General features: G+C 51.8%; 2 protein-coding genes and 1 long non-coding RNA gene across 3 annotated transcripts in view; all 3 read left to right on the top strand.

The window, feature by feature from the left end:
* The window catches only part of IPO9 (importin 9), a 53477-nt gene extending 45643 nt beyond the window's left edge, over window positions 1–7834 (top strand). The window contains exons 16-24 of the mRNA XM_045787685.2: window positions 1796–1944; window positions 2460–2588; window positions 3314–3589; window positions 3852–4018; window positions 4632–4765; window positions 5439–5561; window positions 5990–6094; window positions 6312–6388; window positions 6823–7834. Of these exons, the coding sequence (XP_045643641.1) occupies window positions 1796–1944; window positions 2460–2588; window positions 3314–3589; window positions 3852–4018; window positions 4632–4765; window positions 5439–5561; window positions 5990–6094; window positions 6312–6388; window positions 6823–6933 (1271 nt within the window). The 3' untranslated portion in view covers window positions 6934–7834. The remainder of the gene's footprint in view (window positions 1–1795; window positions 1945–2459; window positions 2589–3313; window positions 3590–3851; window positions 4019–4631; window positions 4766–5438; window positions 5562–5989; window positions 6095–6311; window positions 6389–6822) is intronic.
* A 6121-nt stretch (window positions 7835–13955) lies between these two features.
* Window positions 13956–15802, top strand: LOC148110649 (uncharacterized). Its single transcript, XR_015722313.1, has 3 exons — window positions 13956–14055; window positions 14482–14547; window positions 15261–15802. It is a non-coding gene; the product is annotated as an uncharacterized LOC148110649 (long non-coding RNA).
* A 1762-nt stretch (window positions 15803–17564) lies between these two features.
* SHISA4 (shisa family member 4) lies at window positions 17565–20818 on the top strand. The gene is made up of 5 exons (XM_045787674.2): window positions 17565–17976; window positions 18274–18445; window positions 19242–19375; window positions 20176–20343; window positions 20567–20818. Exons 1-5 carry the CDS (start codon window positions 17904–17906, stop codon window positions 20611–20613), a joined length of 594 nt encoding a protein of 197 aa, XP_045643630.1. The 5' UTR covers window positions 17565–17903; the 3' UTR covers window positions 20614–20818.
* Window positions 20819–21155: the final 337 nt, after the last annotated feature.

Below are 21155 nucleotides of genomic sequence, written 5' to 3'. Positions count from 1 at the left end.
ATGGTCCTTAGCATCATAGAGCTCCAGGAACACCACAGAGTGGAGTAGCTCTTCCTGTCACTCTCACCTGCAGTCAGAACTGGGGGAGAAGACGAGTGAAAGGTTAGCAGGCAAGAGGTACAATTCAGAACTTTAACGATTAAGTAAGAAATTGAGCAGCTACATCAAAATCTTCCGAAAAGAAGAGGCCTACAGCTGTAACGTAGAAAGTGAGATACCGAAGAAAGACATGCGAAGGGTCCCCAGCAATGGGGTTTGTCACATGGCTTTTGTAGTAGCAAAAATTTAGAAGTAATAAAAAAGATTAATTACATGTATTATATCCGTAAAGTAGAATACTGTGCAGCCTCTAAAAATCAAATTTGAAGGGAATAGATAAAGCCGTGGAAAAGTGCTCACATTATAAGAAGAAAATAGAGGGTTTTCCAAACTGCATAGAATATAATCCCAAGTTTGGGGTTTGTTTTAGACAAGAATTAATGTATAGAAATGTACATAGAAAAAATATCAGAAGAAAATACATCAAAATGTTAAGGGTAGGTCTCTCTCTAGGTGCTGGAATTCCAGATGTTTCTTTCCTTGAATACTTTCCTACATTTTAAGTTTTTCAGTAGTGAGTGTGCGTTATTAACAACACTTTACTTGTGTAATGCCTCATTACCAGAAAAAATACTGAGGATATTTGTTTTTGTAGAGGGAGTGTCAGTATTGAAATACAGGATATATAGAGGTAGGAGTTATATAATATATATTATACTAAACATTTTATTTGATTTGCTTTTTCACTTAAAATGTGTCCTGAAGGGGATGCCTGGGTGTCTCAGTCAGTTAAGCATCTGCCTTCAGCTCAGATCATGATCCCAGGGTCCTGGGTTTGAGTCCCGCATTGGGGTGTCCTTGCTCAGCAGGGACCCTGCTTCTCCTGCCTGTCACTCCCCCGGCTTATGCACACGCTCACTCGCTCTCTCTGACAAAACAAACAAAATCTTAAAAAAAAAAAAAAAAAAAAGAGTGTCCTGAAGAGGTTTCCACATTGTACTCTTAAATACCTCATTCTTCTCAGCCATCACATAATATTCCATAAAATGGCTGTATCATAATTTGCCCGTTCTGTTAATGCACATCTAGATTGTTCACAATTTTTCTCGAAGTAATGCTGCAGTGATCTTTTAACATGTATCTTAGTACATTGAGTACATTGCACACTTTCTATTTTTTCCTGCTAGATTCAGGAGGAAATGTTTCTTAAGTAGGTGAAATAGGTCAAGCCCAAGTTTCGTTTCTTCACAAGGCTCTGCCTTGTGGGTTTTGCCTTTTGTCTGGAAATGCCTTGGGAGTTCTTTCTTCTATCACGACTAACCCCTGGGAGATGTATATGATTCCACTTCAACACGGGGGAACCTGGCAATGAGTGTTTTGGCAATCTTTGAAACTTTCATGTCTTCTTAACAAAGTATCAGTGGGGATTTTTTTTTTCCTTATGCGTTTGGTTTCATAATCCAGATTTCATAAGAATCAAAGTCATTAAAAATTTGCCCCAGAAAAAGAGCCAAGTTTCACTTGAGGAGTAGCTATTACTGGCCAGTCTGACTTAAGAAACCATGCATACTCTGGCTCTTGGGGATTTAGCATCTCTCCTGTTCCAGGTTATTCGTACGGCCTCACCGGGTCCAGGTATGTGATGTGTAGGCAAAGCAGAAGTTGTTAGCTTAGGTCAGGGCCAAATGACAGGCATCATTCAGCCAAAAGCACATGCAGACCACTGGGGGTTTCTGTGTTGCCTTGTCCGCTTCAGATCCTGTCGTCGCCTCGCTGGCCCAGGATATCTTCAAGGAGCTGTCCCAGATTGAAGCCTGTCAGGGCCCAATGCAGATGAGGCTGATTCCCACTCTAGTGAGCATAATGCAGGCCCCAGCGGACAAGATCCCTGCAGGGCTGTGTGCGGTAAGTGGTTACGGGGCACCAGTGTGGGGGGAGGTGTGCGAAAGAGCGTGCACACGCTCTGCACATGTCACCTGTAGATCCCACCTAGTTGACGGGCAACCAGTGGCATTAGAGATTCATAGGGTGATTTTCCTGGGCTACTTTGCCCACAGGACAGTGGGTGATTCTTGAGGCTTTAAGAAAATGGCTCTCCTTGTTGCCGAGTTGCCCTCGGTGAACTGAACAGAGTGCTGTTACTACGCAGCACTGTGGAGAATGTCCCCAGACTGTCGCTCCACCGCCGTACACCGCCCACCCCCCATCCAAGCAAGCAGCGAGCTCTCAGGAGGAGGCTGAGAGCACTGTCTACATCTAATTATTTCTTTCCTTCAGAAACTTTCATTAATGAAAATTAATGAGCTTTCTTTGGGTTGCTATGTTGTATCCATGCAGTAAGGATCTTGGTTGTTGGACACCCCCAACCCCCACCCTCGGGGCAGTTCTGATTCTTTTTTTTTCCCTCTTCTTTCCTTCAGACGGCCATAGATATCCTGACCACAGTAGTACGGAATACAAAGCCTCCCCTTTCCCAGCTCCTCATCTGCCAAGCTTTCCCTGCTGTGGCGCAGTGCACCCTTCACACAGATGACAACGCCACCATGCAGGTATCTGAGAGCCGTGGTGACTAGAAAAGGGAAGATAGCTCCCTGGCCGTGGGCTTATAGTAGCCTGAGAAGGCTGACACAGTCTCATGCTTTTGAGATACAGGTCTCTCAAATCCATATATAACCAAGGGACCCAGGAAAGGTCTAGACTGCAGAAGCCAAGCATTCTCTGCTTTGGGATATGTTGTAATCTTATTATGGATGCCAGACATCCTACCCATCTGTATCTGGGTATTGCTAATGTGGATGAGATTACAGACATATAGACTTAAAGCTATAGGAAAGTCTGTTCTGACTTAATACAGTCAGCAAAGTGATAGGCCTTTGGAAATCTCTAGGCAGACAGCGGTTCATATAGGTCTGTCTTTATTCCCATGAAGACCTATAGTGTCCATAATCACTGCTTACATCTTAAACATGTTTTTCCGGTACCAGAGGTAGATCTTTATGGCTTAAACTTAGTTTACTTGGCCATTATCCCTTGTGATCAGAAATACGCATTTTTGAGACAGCTGATTAGCTAAAGCAAGGATTGTGTAGTGTATGGCTATATCCGTAACAGTAAATTCCTGACTCCAGTAGTATGTGCCCACCACAAACCCTGGAGGCTCCTCACTCTTACGAGGCGTACGCCTCTAAGAATAACATTTGCCCATACAGACTGAGGGCCTCCTGACATCTGTCTCCCCTGTTGCTGATCTCATTTGCCATCTTTGTCTCCCTAGAATGGTGGAGAGTGCTTGCGGGCTTATGTGTCCGTGACACTGGAGCAGGTGGCCCAGTGGCACGACGAGCAGGGCCACAATGGGCTGTGGTACGTGATGCAAGTGGTGAGCCAGCTCCTGGACCCCCGTACCTCTGAGTTCACTGCGGCCTTTGTGGGTCGCCTCGTCTCCACCCTCATCTCCAAGGCAGGGCGGGAGCTGGGGGAGAATCTGGACCAGATTCTTCGTGCCATCCTCAGTAAGATGCAGCAGGCAGAAACGCTCAGTGTCATGCAGGTAAGAGGACAGTGGGGAAGGCGGGCTTTCCCAACCTCCAGGTGGTAGAGACGGAAATCGATATACAGGTCCTGAGGTATTTTACTTTGTCTTACTGTCCTTGCAGAACAGTTACGTAAAATCTGTCTATTCTGGCCCAAGAAATGTTGACAAGGAAATCTCCATGTTCTCTATTTCTTGACTGGCCGGCCCCATTCCCCCTCATCCCCAAGTCTCTGAAATTGGTTTCCCTGAAGCAGACGTCCTTCTTGTTCCCTCCTAGTCTCTGATCATGGTGTTCGCTCATCTGGTACACACTCAGCTGGAACCCCTCTTGGAGTTCCTGTGCAGCCTCCCAGGACCTACTGGCAAACCCGCCCTGGAGTTTGTAATGGCTGAATGGACAAGCCGACAGCATCTGTTCTATGGACAATATGAGGGCAAAGTCAGGTAGGGCCCATCTTTCTTTTGTGGGCATTCTGCCCTCTCCTTGCCTTTCTTCTTTCCCTAACTGCTTCATTGATTTTTGTTCAACATGGCAAACTGCCCCTTCTATTCCCTTTTCCCTCTATTTCTTTATTGTTAATCGGTGTCTTTGAAAAGCTGCCATCTTGAAATTTCCAAAACATGGTCGACAGAAGTACACCATATTTCTTTTTCCCCCCTCTGCTGGCTAGAGACACTCCTCTGCCACAGACTTCACCAGCCAAGTACTGCTGGTGGCTTACTTGCCTTTATAAACCCAAGCCTTCTAACCCTGGCTCGCTAACGGCCTGTCCTCGACTTGCCTCCCACTGGTTCTCATCACTCCATTGCACCTGCCAGTGTGGCCAGCCATTGTGATCCTTGCCCACCCTAGCTTTGTTCAAGAAGTTCAAAACTCATTAGCCCATCCTCATGAACACTAAATCGCATTTTCAGCTAAGTTCTCTTATCTCTTCTAATTAGTTGTGAACAAAATTTTCACCAACCAAGAGAAGAGTCTTAGGACATAATTGCTTATCTCCTTGGAGTGAACTCTAGATGGGTTGCTGATTGACCCTTTTTGGCTCTTCCTTGCTAGCTCTGTGGCACTGTGTAAACTGCTCCAGCATGGCATCAATGCAGATGACAAACGGCTACAGGATATCCGCGTGAAGGGAGAGGAGATCTACAGCATGGATGAGGGCATCCGCACCCGCTCTAAGTCAGCCAAAAGTGGGTGATGCTGCTGCCCCTCCAGTCTCCTCCCTAGGGGCTAAGTGGGGTGGAAGGCAGGGATGTACTGTGATCTAGATTTTTAAAATATAATTGTTAGTGACGGCTTTGATAAAAAGGAACAAAAAAGCTATAGGTAAAGGATCAGAACAGACAGTTCCTTCTTGTTGCTGAAAATTGGCAAAAACAGTCTCAGGTACCCCAACTTTCAGCTTCATTCAGGGGCTGTGATACCCATTTCAACATGTCTCTGTTATCAGATTGCTTTTGGCCTGTGATCTCAGTGATCTCAGTAAGCAGCGAGTGCAAGGCTGCCGTCTTCAGCTGTAGCTTTATCATCAGCTATGCTGTTTCTCAAGCTGCAAGTCATGGGGACTGGAGTATCGCACTCTGTACAGCTACTTGGTGTCCAAGCTTTATTACCAGCAAAAACCTATCTCCTGTAATTCCTGAACTCTCTCACCTGTCCGAATTTCTGAACTCTTAGAACACCAAGCAGAATGAAGTTATTTAACCCTAAGTCGTTCTTTGGCAACTGGATAGGGTCTGGAATGGTGGAAAGTCTGAGGGCTGGTGAACTGTGTCTGGTGAGCAGTGCCGCAGGAGGACGGGGAGCACTGCCAGACGGGAGCCCACTGACAGTCTGCCTAGAAGCCTTTCCTTTCCTTTCCAGACCCTGAGCGCTGGACGAACATTCCTTTGCTGGTCAAGATCCTGAAGCTGATCATCAATGAGCTCTCCAACGTCATGGAGGCCAACGCCGCGCGCCAGGCCACTCCTGCAGAGTGGGGTCAAGGTGCACCAGGCTCACTCCCAGCAGACTTTTAGCCTGGCAGATCATGTTACAAATGTTCCAATTATCAGTTTGGCTTATTGAATCACTGGGGGGTTGTTTAATGTTTGCTGCATGCCTGTCATGTGGCTAGCACTGCTACACACGTGAAGAGCCGCTCCTCAAGTCTGCCTTATGAAGTCTCTCGGAGGCTGGGGTGGGAGGCAGCCAGGAGCAAGCTGCTTAGCCCTTTCTGATTGGTTTGTCTCAGGAGTTTCTCAACCTTTTATCTACCCACCAGAACACCCTCAGTTCTTCCATTTAAACATTTTGGGAGGGCTTGGCCACAGGCCACGTTGCAAAAACCCTTGGGACCCTTCTGTTCTGGCCTGTTTGCATTTGGGAAGGGAAAACGTGTGAGCGTGCTCCAGCTGCTTTTCCTCTCCAAGTAGATGACTCCAATGATATGTGGGAGGACCAGGAGGAGGACGAAGAGGAGGAAGAGGATGGTTTAGCTGGCCAGCTCTTATCTGACATTCTCGCTACAAGTAAATATGGTAAGCAGTTTGAGAAGAGGACAGCCATGCTAAATACCTTTTCTGTGCACTGGTACCAAGAACTGCATGCCAAAGAAAGGGGAGAGGTGGGCCCACAAGGGACGTTCCTTGGGCTCTTTTAGCCCTTGTACCCCAGCCATGTGGTGATGCCTCCCCATTTGAGGCACAAGCAGGGGCCTCTGCCCTGACCCCTCTCTATGTTGGCTGTGTCTGACAGAGGAGGATTACTACGAGGATGATGAGGAAGATGACCCTGATGCCCTAAAGGATCCTCTCTATCAGATTGATCTGCAGGTGAGAATGTCCGGAGAAGATAGATGTCTTGCAAGTGACAATGTCAGGAATATGGCCTCAAACCCATTTATAGTTCATCCTGGGAGCTTCAGGGCAGAGTTCCTGTCTTGCTGAGTAGTCAAGGGCTCTGGGTGGGCTGGGCCTTTGCACCTTAGCGTTACACCTGCCAGTATGGCAGTCCAGTTTCTTGCGACCTGGCTATCTTGTGAAGGTCCTTGGGTGGAATATGAGATCTGTTGGGAAAATTTCATCTCTTTATGGAATTTAGGCTCTGGGTTGAACCTGAACTAGATCTAAGAATGTAGAAAGCCACCCCTCAGGATGTTGGCATTTGTCTAAAAGCCAGTGCTTTCTATACCACTTGGGGTTCTTGCCCTGCTACAGACGGTGAGCCTGGGAACCCTCGGTAATGCCACTCTTTTTCTTCCCTCCAGGCATATCTCACGGACTTCCTCTGCCAGTTTGCTCAGCAGCCCTGCTACATAATGTTCTCAGGCCACCTTAATGACAACGAGAGGCGGGTTCTGCAGACCATTGGCATCTAAAAAACGGAGACTTTCCACATCTGCTCCTCCTGGCCCAGCCACAAACCATTTTGCAGCCCTTAACTGGCCTCAAGATGTACTTTCTTTTCAACCTAGAGTGGCCTCCTGACTCTTGGCCCTTGGTCTTTGCAGAGTGACCCTGACAATTCAGACCAAGCTCACCAGTGCTGTCACTTAGGAATACTGGAACAAAGGACATTTCTCAAAGACTCCCTGAAGAGACTCCATCTCTAGAACCTTTTGCTCCCCACCTGTGCCCTCACTTCTGTTCCTAGAGTCCTCTGCTGGCCACTCCAGAAACATATTGCCCAGAAGGATTATGTGTTCATGGATTATTTTGCCCCACTTCAGGAGCACAGGAAGTCATGACCATTTATACTCTAAAACAGACCTGTTTACTTTCATAGGACATCTGATGTGTTCAGATAGGAATACCCTAGAGAGATGATTCTGCTTTCTGCCCTCCACCACAGACGCTCTGGGTTCTCCATAGGAACGAGAGGGAGCAGCTACATTCTGAGCCCTCTCCAGTGACTTCTCCTTGTCTCCCTCCTATAACACTAAGGCTCCCCTGTCAAAGGAAGTCATCTTGTTTTTGCCTCATTGCATGACACAGCCCCTCCCCCCAAGCTATCCCTGTGTATACATGCACACAGACAAAATAAGCCAGACAGATGGCACCTTGGTTTTCCTTTTTTAGAAAAAAAAATGGGAAAAACATTTTTTTAAAAGTCCTCCTGACCCAACCATATTTAATATTCCTCTCCCACACGTCACCACACAGTCTGATATTCAAAGGTTACCCCCTCTCCCTCAGGAATCCTCTAAAGTGGTTAAGTTGTAGCCCTCAAATTTGCAATGTGTATTTTTCTAGGAGAGTAAAGTAATCTTTACAAATGAATTTAGTCCGCATGGTATAAGGTGTCCCAGCACATCTGCCTTCTGTTCCTTTTAGAAGGAAAATAAGAATAAGGGGAAAAGGATTAGGTGGAGCCATGTAGACACCCTAGTGTGTTTTAGCTCACCTAGCTCGAAATGATTCTTAGAGAACTAGTATCGTCCAAGTATTTTTAAGGGCAGTCCCTTAATTCGGAATTTCAGTCTTTTGTGGGTTCAGAGAGTGAGTGAGGATAATAAATCAAGGGGAGGAAGGCAAAGCCCAGCACTCCCTTTTTTGAGAGTGCCCACACTTGGTGCCCAGTTTTAGTAGCTACAAGAGATTTCTTTAGGCTTGTGGTCCTGCAGATGAGAAATACAGTATAAAGTGAATTTAAGTCTATGTTCTTGAGGAAAGGGCCCCACTTGTGGGGCATTTACTGTACAGGACTGTTAGGGAAGCCTGAGGATTTTGTAGCTAATAGTGATTTCACGCCACTAGGTGTCCCTGGAGTACAATTCCCACATCAGACTGAGTTGGGGAAAGTGTCTGTTAACGTTACTGTCTTTGAAAAGCCTGAGGGCGTGTGCACAGCACGGTCTGCTCCCAGCCAGGTTCTGAGACTAGTAACTGACCCTGCTGCTTCTCCCCTCTTGAGTTGGGAGAGTCGCTTATATTGGGGCAGTGATAGGAGGTCTGGCCAATTGGTGCTCAGGAAAACCACAGTCAGCCTTAGAAACTCACTCCATAGTTGATCTCAAGGCAGTGCCAGTTGGTTTCAGTGCTGAAGGTTCCAGGAGGCCAAATCAGCTCCTGATTTTGGCACAAAAGAATGGTCTCATGCCATTGGCACTGAATTGCTGAGTTCGGCAAGTCTTAGGGCTCCCACACATAGAATAATATAGGCCCCTTCTGGGCGTGCTAATTAGAAAAGAATCTGTATCTAGTGCCAAAAAAGGTCCTCTCTCGCTGATTTTTGGGGAGGACTGGAAAACTAGAGCCCTGAAGGAAAGGGTCTTCATATCATCTGGGGGGGGCCACCCTTGCCCAACAGACATACTGTTGTGGATGAGAGCAGGGGGTCTTGGACCCCTTGGTGTGCAGGCACTTCTGTGCTCCCACAGCATTTTCACATCATCCCATTTAACCTTTACGGCAGGTACACAGTGAATAATATACCCATTCTGTCGATGAGAAAGAGAGTTCAGAGACTATATCCAGCATCAGCAGGGAGAAAAAAGATCTGCTTGAGTCCGGTGGTATTGCCAGAAAGTTGAACTCTAGCTCCTGTTTTGTCTCCTGTTCTTTTGGCCAAAGAACTACCTTGGGTCTGAAAAGATTGGGGCTAGCAGGTTGAAATGAGTTGAAGGTCAAGATAAGATAAACAAGGGAATGAGAGAACGCTGTGCTGCTCTGAACTACTTCAGGTCTCCTGAGCCTGGTGAGTAACACCTAGGACACCAAGGGCTTTCCCAGCAGGGTGTTGGGCTCTTAGTGGAAAGAACTGAAGGGAAAATGGAAGACACAACCAGAAGATGGAGGAGGTGGAAGTCCAAGAACGGAAGGAAGCTGGTTGTGAGTTCCTGCCCGATCTGTGACAGATCAGGGACTACAGACAGATGACTCGAGCTGATAAATAAGAATGTTGTAATCACTGGGGTTTAATACATGTTCATTATGAGTTCAGAGCAAGCGCTGCCAAACTAGACTCCTCGTCTGATTTTGTGAACAGATAACATCTGGGCACGGTAAAATCAAAGCATTAGGAGAATAGAGAAGTTGGTTACCGGCCACCAACTCTCAGACCACAGACCGACTTATTGTGGAGTGGTTTATGCTGTGCCCCAGGGCTCTGTGCTTGGCCCTCTTTTGATACTAATGACAGATGAGGGGGCTTTGTAATGCCTTAGCCATTCCAGAAGAGGGTTTGAGCCATTTACAAAAGAAACTGTACTAGATAGGAGAGTTGCTGATCAGATTTTTTTTTTAGGTGGGGGAAGGGGTTAGAAGGAGAGCGAGAATCCCAAGCAAGTTCCTTGGGGCTACATCTCTCAACCTTAGAATCATAACCTGAGAAGAAATCAAGTCAGATGCTTAACTGACTGAGCCACCCAGGTTCCCCTGCCGATCAGATTTTTAAATAACAGGAACCCCTGGGAAGGATGACAATTAAGGATTCAAACAAATACAAGCTTTAAAAATAAGCAGAATTTAAAGGTAAGGTTGTTTTCAAAACTCAGATTGATGAGTCTGAAGAGACTGAAGAATTACAGAGCACTGGGCTCTTGTTAACAATTCTGTGTGCCGGTAAGAAGTGTTCACGATGTCAGGAACTGTTAACGTGTCCTCACTAAACTCCAGTGCAGTCCTGGCTGGGGTAGTAGACACAGATTGTGCAAGATCATTTCAGTCCTCTGTGTCTGTCAGCAATCCTAGAGTGCTCGGTTCCATTATGGTGCTCAAACAGGAGGCTCCCTGACAGACGGCGAGCCCATCTGCAAGAGGAAAACCAAGAACTGGAGGACCAAAGCTGTTTTGGGGGGAAGAAGCTTGAAGGAGCTGAGAAGACTCAGGGAAAACAGGACACTGCTTTGGAAAATGAAAGGGTTGTCCAGTGAAAGACCTACTCTACTTCTCACCGCAGCCAGGCAGACACATGGCCAACAAGTAGATGATAAACTCAAAGCCAATTTCTGGCCACTACGTTTATTCCGTTCAGCAAACACCAAACTGTTCTTCCATGCAAGGCCAGTGCTAGATTCTGGAGAGGCTTGGCCCTTTCCCTCAAGAAGCTAGTCCAGTAGGGGGTCAAAAATAATGCAACAGATGTGGGTAGTACTATGAGAGAAGTACTGGGGTCGATCCCCACTACCCAAAAGAGGAATGGTTAATGGTAACGGGGAGAAGAAGGCAGGCAGGGCTGCATGGAGAAGGTGACCCTTAAACTGAGCACTTGCGAGGTGGCTAACCACTGCTAAGGTTTCAGCAGCACTAAATGCCAGTGACTGTTCCAGAGTGTTCCTTGGGTTATCTCATGCAGACCATCTAGTAACTACAAAGTGCACATTTCTGTTTACCCATCTCCAGACTGATGAAACTGAGGCACAGGGTTATTAAATGTCACCTGCCAAAAGTCACAGCGAAGTGTGCGATTCTGATCCGAGTAGGTTTTGCACTTTCTGCCAGTTTTCTATCACCTCCCCTGTGTGTTTGCCAGGCAGATGAGCGTGGGGTAGGACACTACAGAGAAAAGAATATCACGGAATAGGACTGCATTTTCACAGCTTATACACAGGTTGAAAGTATTGGAATTTATGGTTCAAAGGGCTCTTGGCCAGAAATCAGCTGGGAGAACAAGTGGAGGCCACATGGGGAGGGATCCTACAGGCCTTGCCCTCTTCCGGAAACAGGTCACTCACAAACTTTAGGCAGAGACGTGACATGATCAGGTTTGCATTTTGGAAAGCGTTCTGATGTCTGTCCAAACATGACTAGAAAGGGAGACTGAGGGCAGGAGTGCAGGTGAGAGCCCTGAGTAACAGGAGGACATGGAGTGGAAGAGGTCAGACAGTGACAGGTTGACAAGGGAGAGTCCATGGGCCCTGATGGCGGGTGGAGAAAGGTCTTCCAGAAGTGACGGCTGACAGGGGCTCAGTCTGGACCTCCACCACACTTCCTCAGGATTCAGGTAGCAAAGCAGCCTAAAGTGATTGTTAATAAAATTCTACCTTTTGTGAATTACCCATCTTTCTCTGCTGGATTGGTACAGCCTCCACATTAGCCATCTAACAAGGACCCTCACATTCTCCTGTTTTGTTTTGGTGGGGGTTGTTTGTTTTATTATGTTTTGTTTTTTGAGTAGGTGAGAAATGTGTGGCATTACTGTTGTTTTTCTAAAATTGCGAATTACACTGGGTTTTTTGGACCTGTATGGTGCACGACTTTATGGCAGATGTGCTGCAGGAAGAGAAAAGGAGGAAGGACTGGCCTGACCGGAAGGCCTAGGAAGTCCCTTCAAGTCTCGAGTTGCTCTAACTTGGCATGATTGCAGAGCCAGAAGGGGAGGAGGCAGGTGCGGTAAGTGACATCCCCTCTGATCCTTGGTTTCCATATTTGTAAAATGGAGAGCTAATACCTACCTCCGAGTTGTAGTTAGAATTAAAGATGACTTCATTGAAGCACTTCAAATGGGAGAGAGTGCTTCTCTCCGTGTCTTCCCCGCCCTCCAGGAGCTGGGAGCTATGTTTGGCTCCGTCTCCCTGACTCACTGGATCAGAATGACTCAGTTCAGTTTCACAGATGCTGCTGCTAAATTAGGGTCTCAGGGAGCCTTTGGGAGGCCAGCTCTGTGAGGAAGAGCTGCGGCACTGCCATCCTGCCTGGGAACAGGATAGAAACAGGTGGTGGCTGCAGCTCCTGCCTTCCACCTGCTAAGCAGTTTTTCTGTGACGTTCTACATGATATTATAAGTTATCGATGTATTGGCTTGCTTTCACTAGGTTTTTTCCCCTCTACTTATTCCAAGAATATAGCCCAAGTCTGCATCTCCTTGCCTTAGTTGCTTTTGCAGGGTGGAAAGCAGAGCTGCTTGAGGATAGCCATGCTTGTGGAGCCTCTGTAAGAGCTTGACTGCACTGAGATAAGGCTCAGGGTCACAGAGGAAGAAGGGAAGAGACAGAAAGGGGAGGGGTCCCAGAGGACAAAAAGCAGAAGTCCATGGGGCCTGAATGGTAGGGACCCTGCCCGGATCCTGGCAGAGCACTTGGGGACGGGAGGACTTCCTAAGGAAGGGGCTGCATGGAGTCCCTGGGGAGGCAAGCTGCTGGGCGCCAGGGCTCTGGGAATGGTGTCTGTGCCCGCGGCACCCAGGCCGGACTGCTGTACTTGCCCGCGCCTGGATGTCAGAGGACGAGGCCTGCAGGGCCCACCCTCAGTACTTTGCATTGTGTGAGGTCCCAGGACCTTCTTGTGATCCCAGAAGATAGATAATTCCCCACCAGCCGGCAGGGTAGAGACTTGGTCTGATCTAACTGGATGGAAAGAAAAGCAATGTGGCGTTTCTCTTACACCTGCTTTTGTGATTGCGGATCCACGCCTGATCTCCTATCCCTCCCTGGCTGGGCTCCCTTGCCTCATCCCTGACTCATGGAGCTTCGCTGGCAAGAGCACAGAAATATATGTGGAGGCAAGAGGGTTGGGTTCCTGCCCAAGCTCTGCTAGTGACGTGTTATGTGACCCTGAGTAAATTCTTTTTCCATTGAACAGGGAGAGAGAGAATGGGCCAGAGGGCCTCTGCCAGCTGACTTGAGGATTCTAGTGGGTTTGACTAAACCATAGTCCAGTACAAACGAGGAAGCCCAGCCCAGAGGGATTAGGTGACTTCCCCAGGTTTACAGAGCCAGTGACAGAGGGAACAGGATTCATGCTCTGGTTAGGGGTTCAGAGTGGGAATTCCAGAGCCAGACTGCTTGGGTTCGAATCTGGCTCTTGCCATCTACCAGCTGCGTGACTTTGGGCAAGCTGCTTAAATTATCTGTACCTTCATCTCCTCATCCCCAGAACAGGTGTCATATTGTTATCCGCATCAGGGACTCATTCCGAGGATTAAAGTCAACAGCATACTAAGCACCGCGGAGTGCTGGCTCACAGGAAGCAGTAATGGCGGCCATTAGTCTAACTCCAAGCCTAAAGCAACTCTCACTACCCCAACTTGTCTTTGCAGAGCTTGCCGCACCACCAAAGGCCCTGTGCCTCTGTCGGTCCAACAGTTCCCACCCGTGCCACTGATTAACAGGGCTAGGCTGAAAACAGAGACCCCACTGCAGAAAGGACCAGCTGAGGCCCATGTCCCCAAACCCTTCCCAGGAGAGGGAGTGGGGATAAACAAAGAGAGCTGTAAACAGAACCGTCTTCCTTCCTTACCCTCAGATCCCAAAATAACACTTGTCTGCCCCCACCCTGCCCAGCTGGCAGAGGTGCAGTCTGAGTAAGGTGCCATTTAAAGATAACCTGGCCCTCCCCGTCTGCCCCACTGGTTGGGCTGGGCTCCCGAGGCTAGGCACTGGCTGCCTGGGACTGCTGCTGCTCCCACAGCGCCCCCCCCCCCACAGGCTGTTCATAGATACCACCCAAACCAGCCCAGCTAACCCCTCCTTTCCTGAGGCCCAGGCTGTGGAGGTTCTGCCCAGGCTGCCCTGGGGCTCTGCAAAGCAGCAGAGCACTCTGGGGCAGGCAATCCTGCAAAGGTATTGCCAAAACAGTGCTCCTTCCTACCGGTAGCTGGGCCGGTGGTGAGGCTGATCCCCACTGTCCTTCGCCCATCCCCAGAACTCCCCCTCCACCAAGAGGACAAACTCGAGAGTCACAGTCTTTCGTTAGCACTGAGAAAGAATAAAGTGAGACACCAGGAAAGACCCTATGTTGCAAGAGAGATGTTGGTTTATTTGGGGACAGTGGGAGCCAGGAGATCTGGTTCCTTTAGTCCCCAGCTAAGCCGTGAGAACTTGGCCAAGTTTCTGGGGCTCTCCTGGGCCTTGGTCTCCCCAGCTCTGGGTTGCAAGGAAGAATCAGTGTGTCTTTGACACCCTGGAGTGGGTGTAATGAGATTAAATCAATGAGGAAAGGGCTCGGGGTCCTTGGGAAGAAAGGAATGCGTAATTATCTATCTGCAGGAGGTGACTGTGCCAGAGGACAACTGGGAGGAGGAGGACTGGAGAAAGCATGGGACTAACCTCGAGGCAAGTAGGGGAGAGGAATGGAGTTCCCCTTATCTCACAATGGCCCAGAATCCCCCTGAGCCAGACAGCTGGGTGGGGCAGGAGCCTCTGGAATGGAGGCTCCAGGGCCGCGGTCCTGGGAGGGCAGGAAGGCCCTGGGAGAGCCCAGGGCTACTCTCAGCTCTGATTTGAAGAGGAACAAAAGGGGGTGGGGAGGAGCCCTGGGCTGGCCATGCAGCCCAGCAGTGAGATGACTCAGCAGTGCATTCACTCGGGTACCACAGACCCAGGCAAAGCCCAAACTGGGTCACAGGCATGGTCCCAGCCCCTCCTCTCTGCCTGGCTTCCACTGCCCTTCCCCACTCTAAATATCCCGCTATCTTCCCACATAGACTCCTGCCGGGGATAAGGGCTGGGTATCAGTTTCCCCAAGTACGTGATCTGTATGCCAAGCATAGTGGGGAGCATTTTAGACATGTTACAGGAGAGGCAGGCCATGGACTGCAAGGGCCTGGACTTAGAAGTCACAGAAGACCATCTTCAAATCCCAGCTGGGTAAGCTGGTAAAGTTCATTTCCAACCCCTGTACAATGGGACAAACTCATTTGCAGTGTTAGCTGCTAGCATTACTGTTATCATATTCCAGGCCCCTTGGGGAGAGCCTGCTACTGGCAAAGTTCATATTTTGTCTCATCTGATCACAGATTAATTACTTTCTGCCTCTCCTTTTCCAGGAAAGTGGCTCTGCCCTTCACTGGGGCCCGGGAGACTGGCTTGGTGAGGGCAGGAGGCTCCTGTGTGTCCTGGGTGGACGAGGTACAGTGAAGCCCCTTCAGGCCTAAAGATTTGGACAACCCCCTTCTCAGGCCCCCCAGTCCCTCTCCAGTGCCCCCACCCAGCCTCGTCCCACTCCTGCCCAGTTCCATGGCCTCTGTCAGGACTCAGCTCCATTACTGTGACTGAGCTAGCCTCAGCCCTTCATCTCCAGGCTCTCCCAACCCTGCCAGTTCTCCCTCTGGCCTGCCCCCAGCCCTTCTCCACCCTCTGACCCAGTCTCAACACTCCTATCCCATGGACTGAAAAGTTTCCCTAGAATTTTACAGTTAGAAAATCATTGATAGGGGTGCCTGGGTGGCTCAGTCGTTAAGCGTCTGCCTTCGGCTCAGGGCGTGATCCCGGCGTTATGGGATCGAGCCCCACATCAGGCTCCTCCTCTGGGAGCCTGCTTCTTCCTCTCCCACTCCCCCTGCTTGTATTCCCTCTCTCGCTGGCTGTCTCTGTCAAATAAATAAATAAAATCTTTAAAAAAAAAAAAGAAAGAAAATCACTGATAGTGTCGTGAGAACTCATTGTCATGGCCAGCTGGAAGCCTCAACCCAGGGCGAGATTTGAGGAGGACCAGTTGGAGAAAAAAGGAAAAAAGCAGGAAAGTAGCTAGAAAAGAATGAGTTTCAGGAAGCATGTGGCTTGGCTTTGTTTGGTCTTGTTTTGTTTTGTTTTACTAGGAAAGACTTGAGATTTCGGTTTTGCTCTGGGGAAAGGAGCTGATAAGACAGGATAAACTAAGGACACTGAAGAGAAGAGATAACATGGAGAGATCAGATGGGGTCTAGAGCACACGTGGGAGGATCAGCCTTGGACAGGAAGAGGGACAACCCTTCCTCTGAACGTCATTGAACCTACAGTAATTACCTACGTCAAGGGCTGGGTGACAGCAGTGAACACAATGGCTACATGGTCCTGCACTCACGGAGCTTGTGCGCTAGGAAAGAAGACATGGATGGCAAGGGGCACACTGTCTAGAGGGTGGTGAAGTGAGAGATGTCTCTCTTTGTCCCTCTGCTGCTGCATTTGTGACTGGGTCCTGCACGGGTACATAGAATCGCTTGCCCCCATCAGACTACCAGCGACTTCCTGGGGCCGGAGCAAATCCTCCCCTTACTCCTGCTCTAGGGTTGGGTGTGCTAGTGCCCACAGGGGCTGAGACAGGGCAGCTCCTCTCCTCTTCTGGCCGCCCTTCCCTAACTTTAGATTCTGCTGGACCTTCCCTGCCCTGCCCTGGTTCCCTCCGAACACCACAGAGACTCACTGACCACGCCCTCTGCTGTTGGGAAGGGGATCCACCTGGATTTAGAAGACTTGGGTGTTGCTGTTGTTGCCTCTGCCATTTAGGGGCTGTATTACCTCTGGCAAGTCCTACAATTTCCTTGAGTCCTAGTTTCTCCATCTGTAAAACAGGATTGATGAGAACCCCTGTCAACTTCGCGGAGCTAATGGAGCTCCAGTGAGGTGCATGTCAAAGTGCTTTGAGAAGGACTGCACCAGGGCCACAGCTTGAGGCAGGCTTTCGATTTTGTCCCTGGAGTGAGGCAGTTCCTGGTCAAGATAGACCAGGTAGCAGGGGGCACAATCACTGATCGTATAAATTTGTAAGGGGATTAATTGGCTCCCCCCCACCCCCACCCACCAAAAAACAGCCTCCACTGTAATTAACTCTGGCCCTCCCTATGCTTCCCTAGCCAATGCGGTATTTCTGCAGGATTGCTTTGTGAAGAAAGGGGTTTTTGAAGGGTGTCTAGCTGGATGGGCTCCAGGTGGCCCCAGCCTGTCATCCCGACTGATGAGGCCACGACTGGTGCATGCCAGCGCTGTCCACTCAGAGGGGGAAGGGGCCATCTCAGGGAGCCAGTGCAGCTGGCAGAGTCCAGGCCTGTGGGCACCGCGGGGGGACAAAGCGGCTCTGAGCTGCCTCTCAATGCGTGTCTGTGTTCTGGGAGTGGGGGCGGGGTGCTCTCAGCCTCTTTTCCCTCTTCTCCCTCCTCCCCTCCCCCCCCACTCCCTGCAAGACGTCCTGGGCTGGACACTGGGGCAGAGGAGGTCCTGCACAGGGGAAGGTCCGGCCCTGCCCCTCTAGGGTTGGCCCATGTGCCTGGGCACCCGGAGATGGCACCAGGATCGGGGCTTCTGGGGTCCGGGATACTGATTGGGCCCAGGCAGGGGGTGGGGGCGGGCCCAGGGCACCGCCAGGCCTCCCTGGCCGCGGAGTCCGGCGGCCCGCTGTGGCCACGGTGGCTCGGGCGGGAGGAGCCACCGTGGAGCCGGGGGCGGGGGCGCAGGGCAGTACCGGGCTGGGTGAGGGGTGCCCAGCTCCGGAGCCCGGGCTGGGTGGGCGTCGCCGGTGGGTGGCCCCCTGGGCCGGGCGCGGAGCGTGGGGGGGCAGGGTTACCGCGGCCCGGGCCTTAGTCCCGCCCTCGCAGGAGGCGGGAGAGGAAACCGAGCCTGGCGGCGGGCTGGGCCCCGCAGCAGCTCCCGCCGGCCGGCTTCGTCCTGCGCTCCCTGCTCCAGGCTGCCGGGCCCGGCCGCGCCCAAGCCCCGCCATGCGGCCCCCGGGGCTCTGCGGGGCCGCGCCCCTCGCCGCGGCCGCCCTCCTGGTGCTGGGGGCTCCCCTGGGTAAGGGGGTGGGCAGCGAGGCGGCGGGGTGGGCGCGGGGCTCCCCTGTCTGCTGCCGGTCCGCAGGGAGCGGGTGGGGACCCAGCCGGGAGGCTGGGCCATGGGAAGCTGACCCGGGGCGCGGGGTCAGCCCCGGAGGGAGGCCGCGGGGGTTCAGGGGCGGAGCCCCTCAGGGTGGCGACGAGGGGCAGCTCCCGCGTCCCGGGAGCCGGCGGCTGGGAGCCTCGGGGAGCGGGGCTAAGGGCGGACGGAAAGCTGGCCTGGTGGCCATGGGACCCCCACCCCACCTGCCCGCAGCGCTGGCCGGCGAGGACTGCCTGTGGTACCTGGACCGGAATGGCTCCTGGCATCCAGGCTTTAACTGCGAGTTCTTCACCTTCTGCTGCGGGACCTGCTACCAGCGGTACTGCTGCAGAGACCTGACCTTGCTCATCACCGAGAGGCAGCAGAAACACTGCCTGGCCTTCAGGTGGGCTCCCGCCTCCACCCAACCCCCCTCCATCCTCCTCTCAGGAGGCCTGCCCGGTCCTCCTCCCCTCCTGCCTGTCTCCCTCCTGCCCCTCTCCATGTCCACCTCCACAGCCTTAGCCCAGACCTGGGACTCAGCTTGGTGACAAAACTGTGTGTCTGTGCTGGGGCCCGGAAGGTCCAGGAAAGGCGTATTAACCGTCTTGCGCTTGGTGGGTGGTGGGTACAGGGTGCAGCTTTGTGAAAGGAGCTCTGGCAAGAAGGCAGGAGACTTGGGTTTGATTCCCAGGTCCACTTCTCCTTGGCCTTGTCATGCTGGGGAAGACTCACCCTCTCATGGGTCATTATTTCCTCTTCATAAAATGAGGGGGTTGACAAAATTAGTGGTATCAAACTTCTTTTTGAAGGGGACTGTGAATATATAAAAGGTGTAAGGAGACTGCGTGATTGGGGGGTTGGAAGAAAAGGGCTCTGGATTATTTTTAAGGTGCTTTCAGTGCTAACATGCTCAAAGTCTAACCAATTAGGTTGTAGCTGTAGAAGCGATGAAGTGGGGAGCACACTACAAATCCCAGCATGCCTCACACTAGCCAGCCAGGCAGCATGGTCTTCTGGGAAGTGGAGGTCCCCTAAGATCTCCTCCACAGGGACTGGGCAGAGCCCCTCAAGGAACCCCAAATCTCAGCTGGCTGCGGCCCCCTGCTGGCCAGGAGTTGGAGCACAGTTTTATGGTCACCATAATGAGGAGTGCCTCCTATGAGTGTTGGAAGGTGAGGGGACCTGTTCTTTGTCTAAAGTCCCAAGACCATAGCAGGCATCGCCTCGGCCGTGATCCTCTTTGTGGCTGTGGTGGCCACCACCATCTGCTGCTTCCTCTGTTCCTGCTGCTACCTGTACCGCCGGCGCCAGCATCTGCAGAGCCCATTCGAAGGTACGTGCGTCCCGGGTAAGGTGCATCAGATGGGCCGGGCCGAACCCCACGGTGGGCGCCAGAGGGTTCAAGGGCGTGGGAACTGCAGTAGCGTGTGCTTCTGTGCACACGCACCGCCAGCCCGTGACCCCAGAAATAAGAACGTGCCAGGGCTATACGTGAACAGCAGACCGCATGTACGCGGACATGCGTGCACGTGAGTATTCACATGTGCTTGGCAGGACGCCTGTCAACAGTGGTGTGTGTGTGCAGTGGGCACAGCCGTGCACGTGACTCATGGAAAGGACACGGGGTGGGGTCCATAGTGGTGAGCCCTGACTGCATGTACTCTGGTGTGCACTGCAATGTGCGCCTCAGTGTTGCCCATGCGACCGCATATACGCCGAACCCTGATGAGCGTGGGAACGGTGACACTGCACGGGGGGTCGGGGTGGGAGGAAAAGGCTGAGGGAGGACCCCCTGAGCGGTAGCTCTGCTAGATTACCAGATACCAGACCCTGAAGCTGCCCTGTCCTTGCCTAAGTGGGACATTCCCCAGGCTGTGTTCTCTGGCTCGTGAGGCCTCTGAAAGCTGCTGAGGGGAGCAAACCTGCTAAACACAGACTGACGGACCACGTGCACAGCTCCCCGCTCAACTCTGCCAAGCCATGTCTGGGAGGCAAAGGCAGCAGGTGGCCAGCCTGGAGCCCGCCAGAGCAGACAGCAGGGCCCAGGGCTGCTTTCCTTGGTTTCCGGGGCAGGAGGAGGAGGCTTTGCCATGGAGGTGGGGTTCTGAATGCTGACCCTTGTCCCCCACCTAGGCCAGGAGATTCCAATGACAGGCATCCCAGTGCAGCCAGTGTACCCATACCCCCAGGACCCCAAAGCTGGCCCCGCACCCCCACAGCCTGGCTACATGTACCCTCCTAGTGGTCCTGCTCCCCAGTATCCACTCTACCCGGCTGGGCCCCCTATCTACAACCCTGCAGGTAAGTCAGCGGTCTGGAGCCTCTTGCTCCTGCCCGCCCCCTACCTCTGTGCTCGGACCTCCCCTGCCCCTTTCTCACCCTGAGTCCCTCTCCCAGACTTCTACCTCAGCTGGAAACATCCAGGCTACCTCTTCCCCATGGATCCTTCACGCCTCTGGAATTGGGGGTCACGTCCCATCCTCTATGCCGCCCCTGACCTTCATCCTGTCTCCTTGGCTTTCAGCTCCTCCCCCTTATATGCCACCACAGCCTTCCTACCCAGGAGCCTGAGGAACCAGCTGTGTCTCTGCTGCCCCTTCAGTGATGCCCCCCCCTCCTGCATCTGCATCTGGCCCTGGGGGTGGGCAGGGGTCCTCTACTCACCAGGCCCCAGACCAGGCCAAGCCCTGAGTCCTACTGGTGATGGAGCCCCAGGGAAGTAGACCAGGAGCTGAGCTGGAACTTGGCCGTGAATGAGGGGTGGGCGGGGAGGGCTTGGGATCAGTGGACTATTTTTACCTGGGCAAAAGAAGGACCTGGAAGCCTGGGTCAAAGCCCCTGCTTTCTCAGAGTCCCTCTACTTCCAAGATCCCAGCCAGGAACGCTGGGGCCTGCCCTGTTTGCTCACTGTGGGCTGGGACGGGGCAGGGAGTGGGCTCCATCAGCAGTGGGCAGAAGCCCTGTTCCTGGCCTGGAGCCCCACTGGCCAGGGCTCCAACCTCCTGGATTAAAGCTGTAAAGCTGTAACTCATGTCGGTTGCCTCATTGGGCCCATCCACACCTTCCAGGAGCTCTGCCTTCAGCTGGGCCCTGAGTGCCGCCAGTGCCACATC

This window comes from Ursus americanus, chromosome 2 (genome assembly GCF_024610735.1).
Source record: "Ursus americanus isolate L20-20 chromosome 2, mUrsAme1.1.p, whole genome shotgun sequence".
Taxonomy (NCBI): Eukaryota; Metazoa; Chordata; class Mammalia; order Carnivora; family Ursidae; genus Ursus; species Ursus americanus.
Note: the sequence above shows the minus strand (reverse complement) of the source record. Positions and strands in the feature narration are given on the sequence as shown.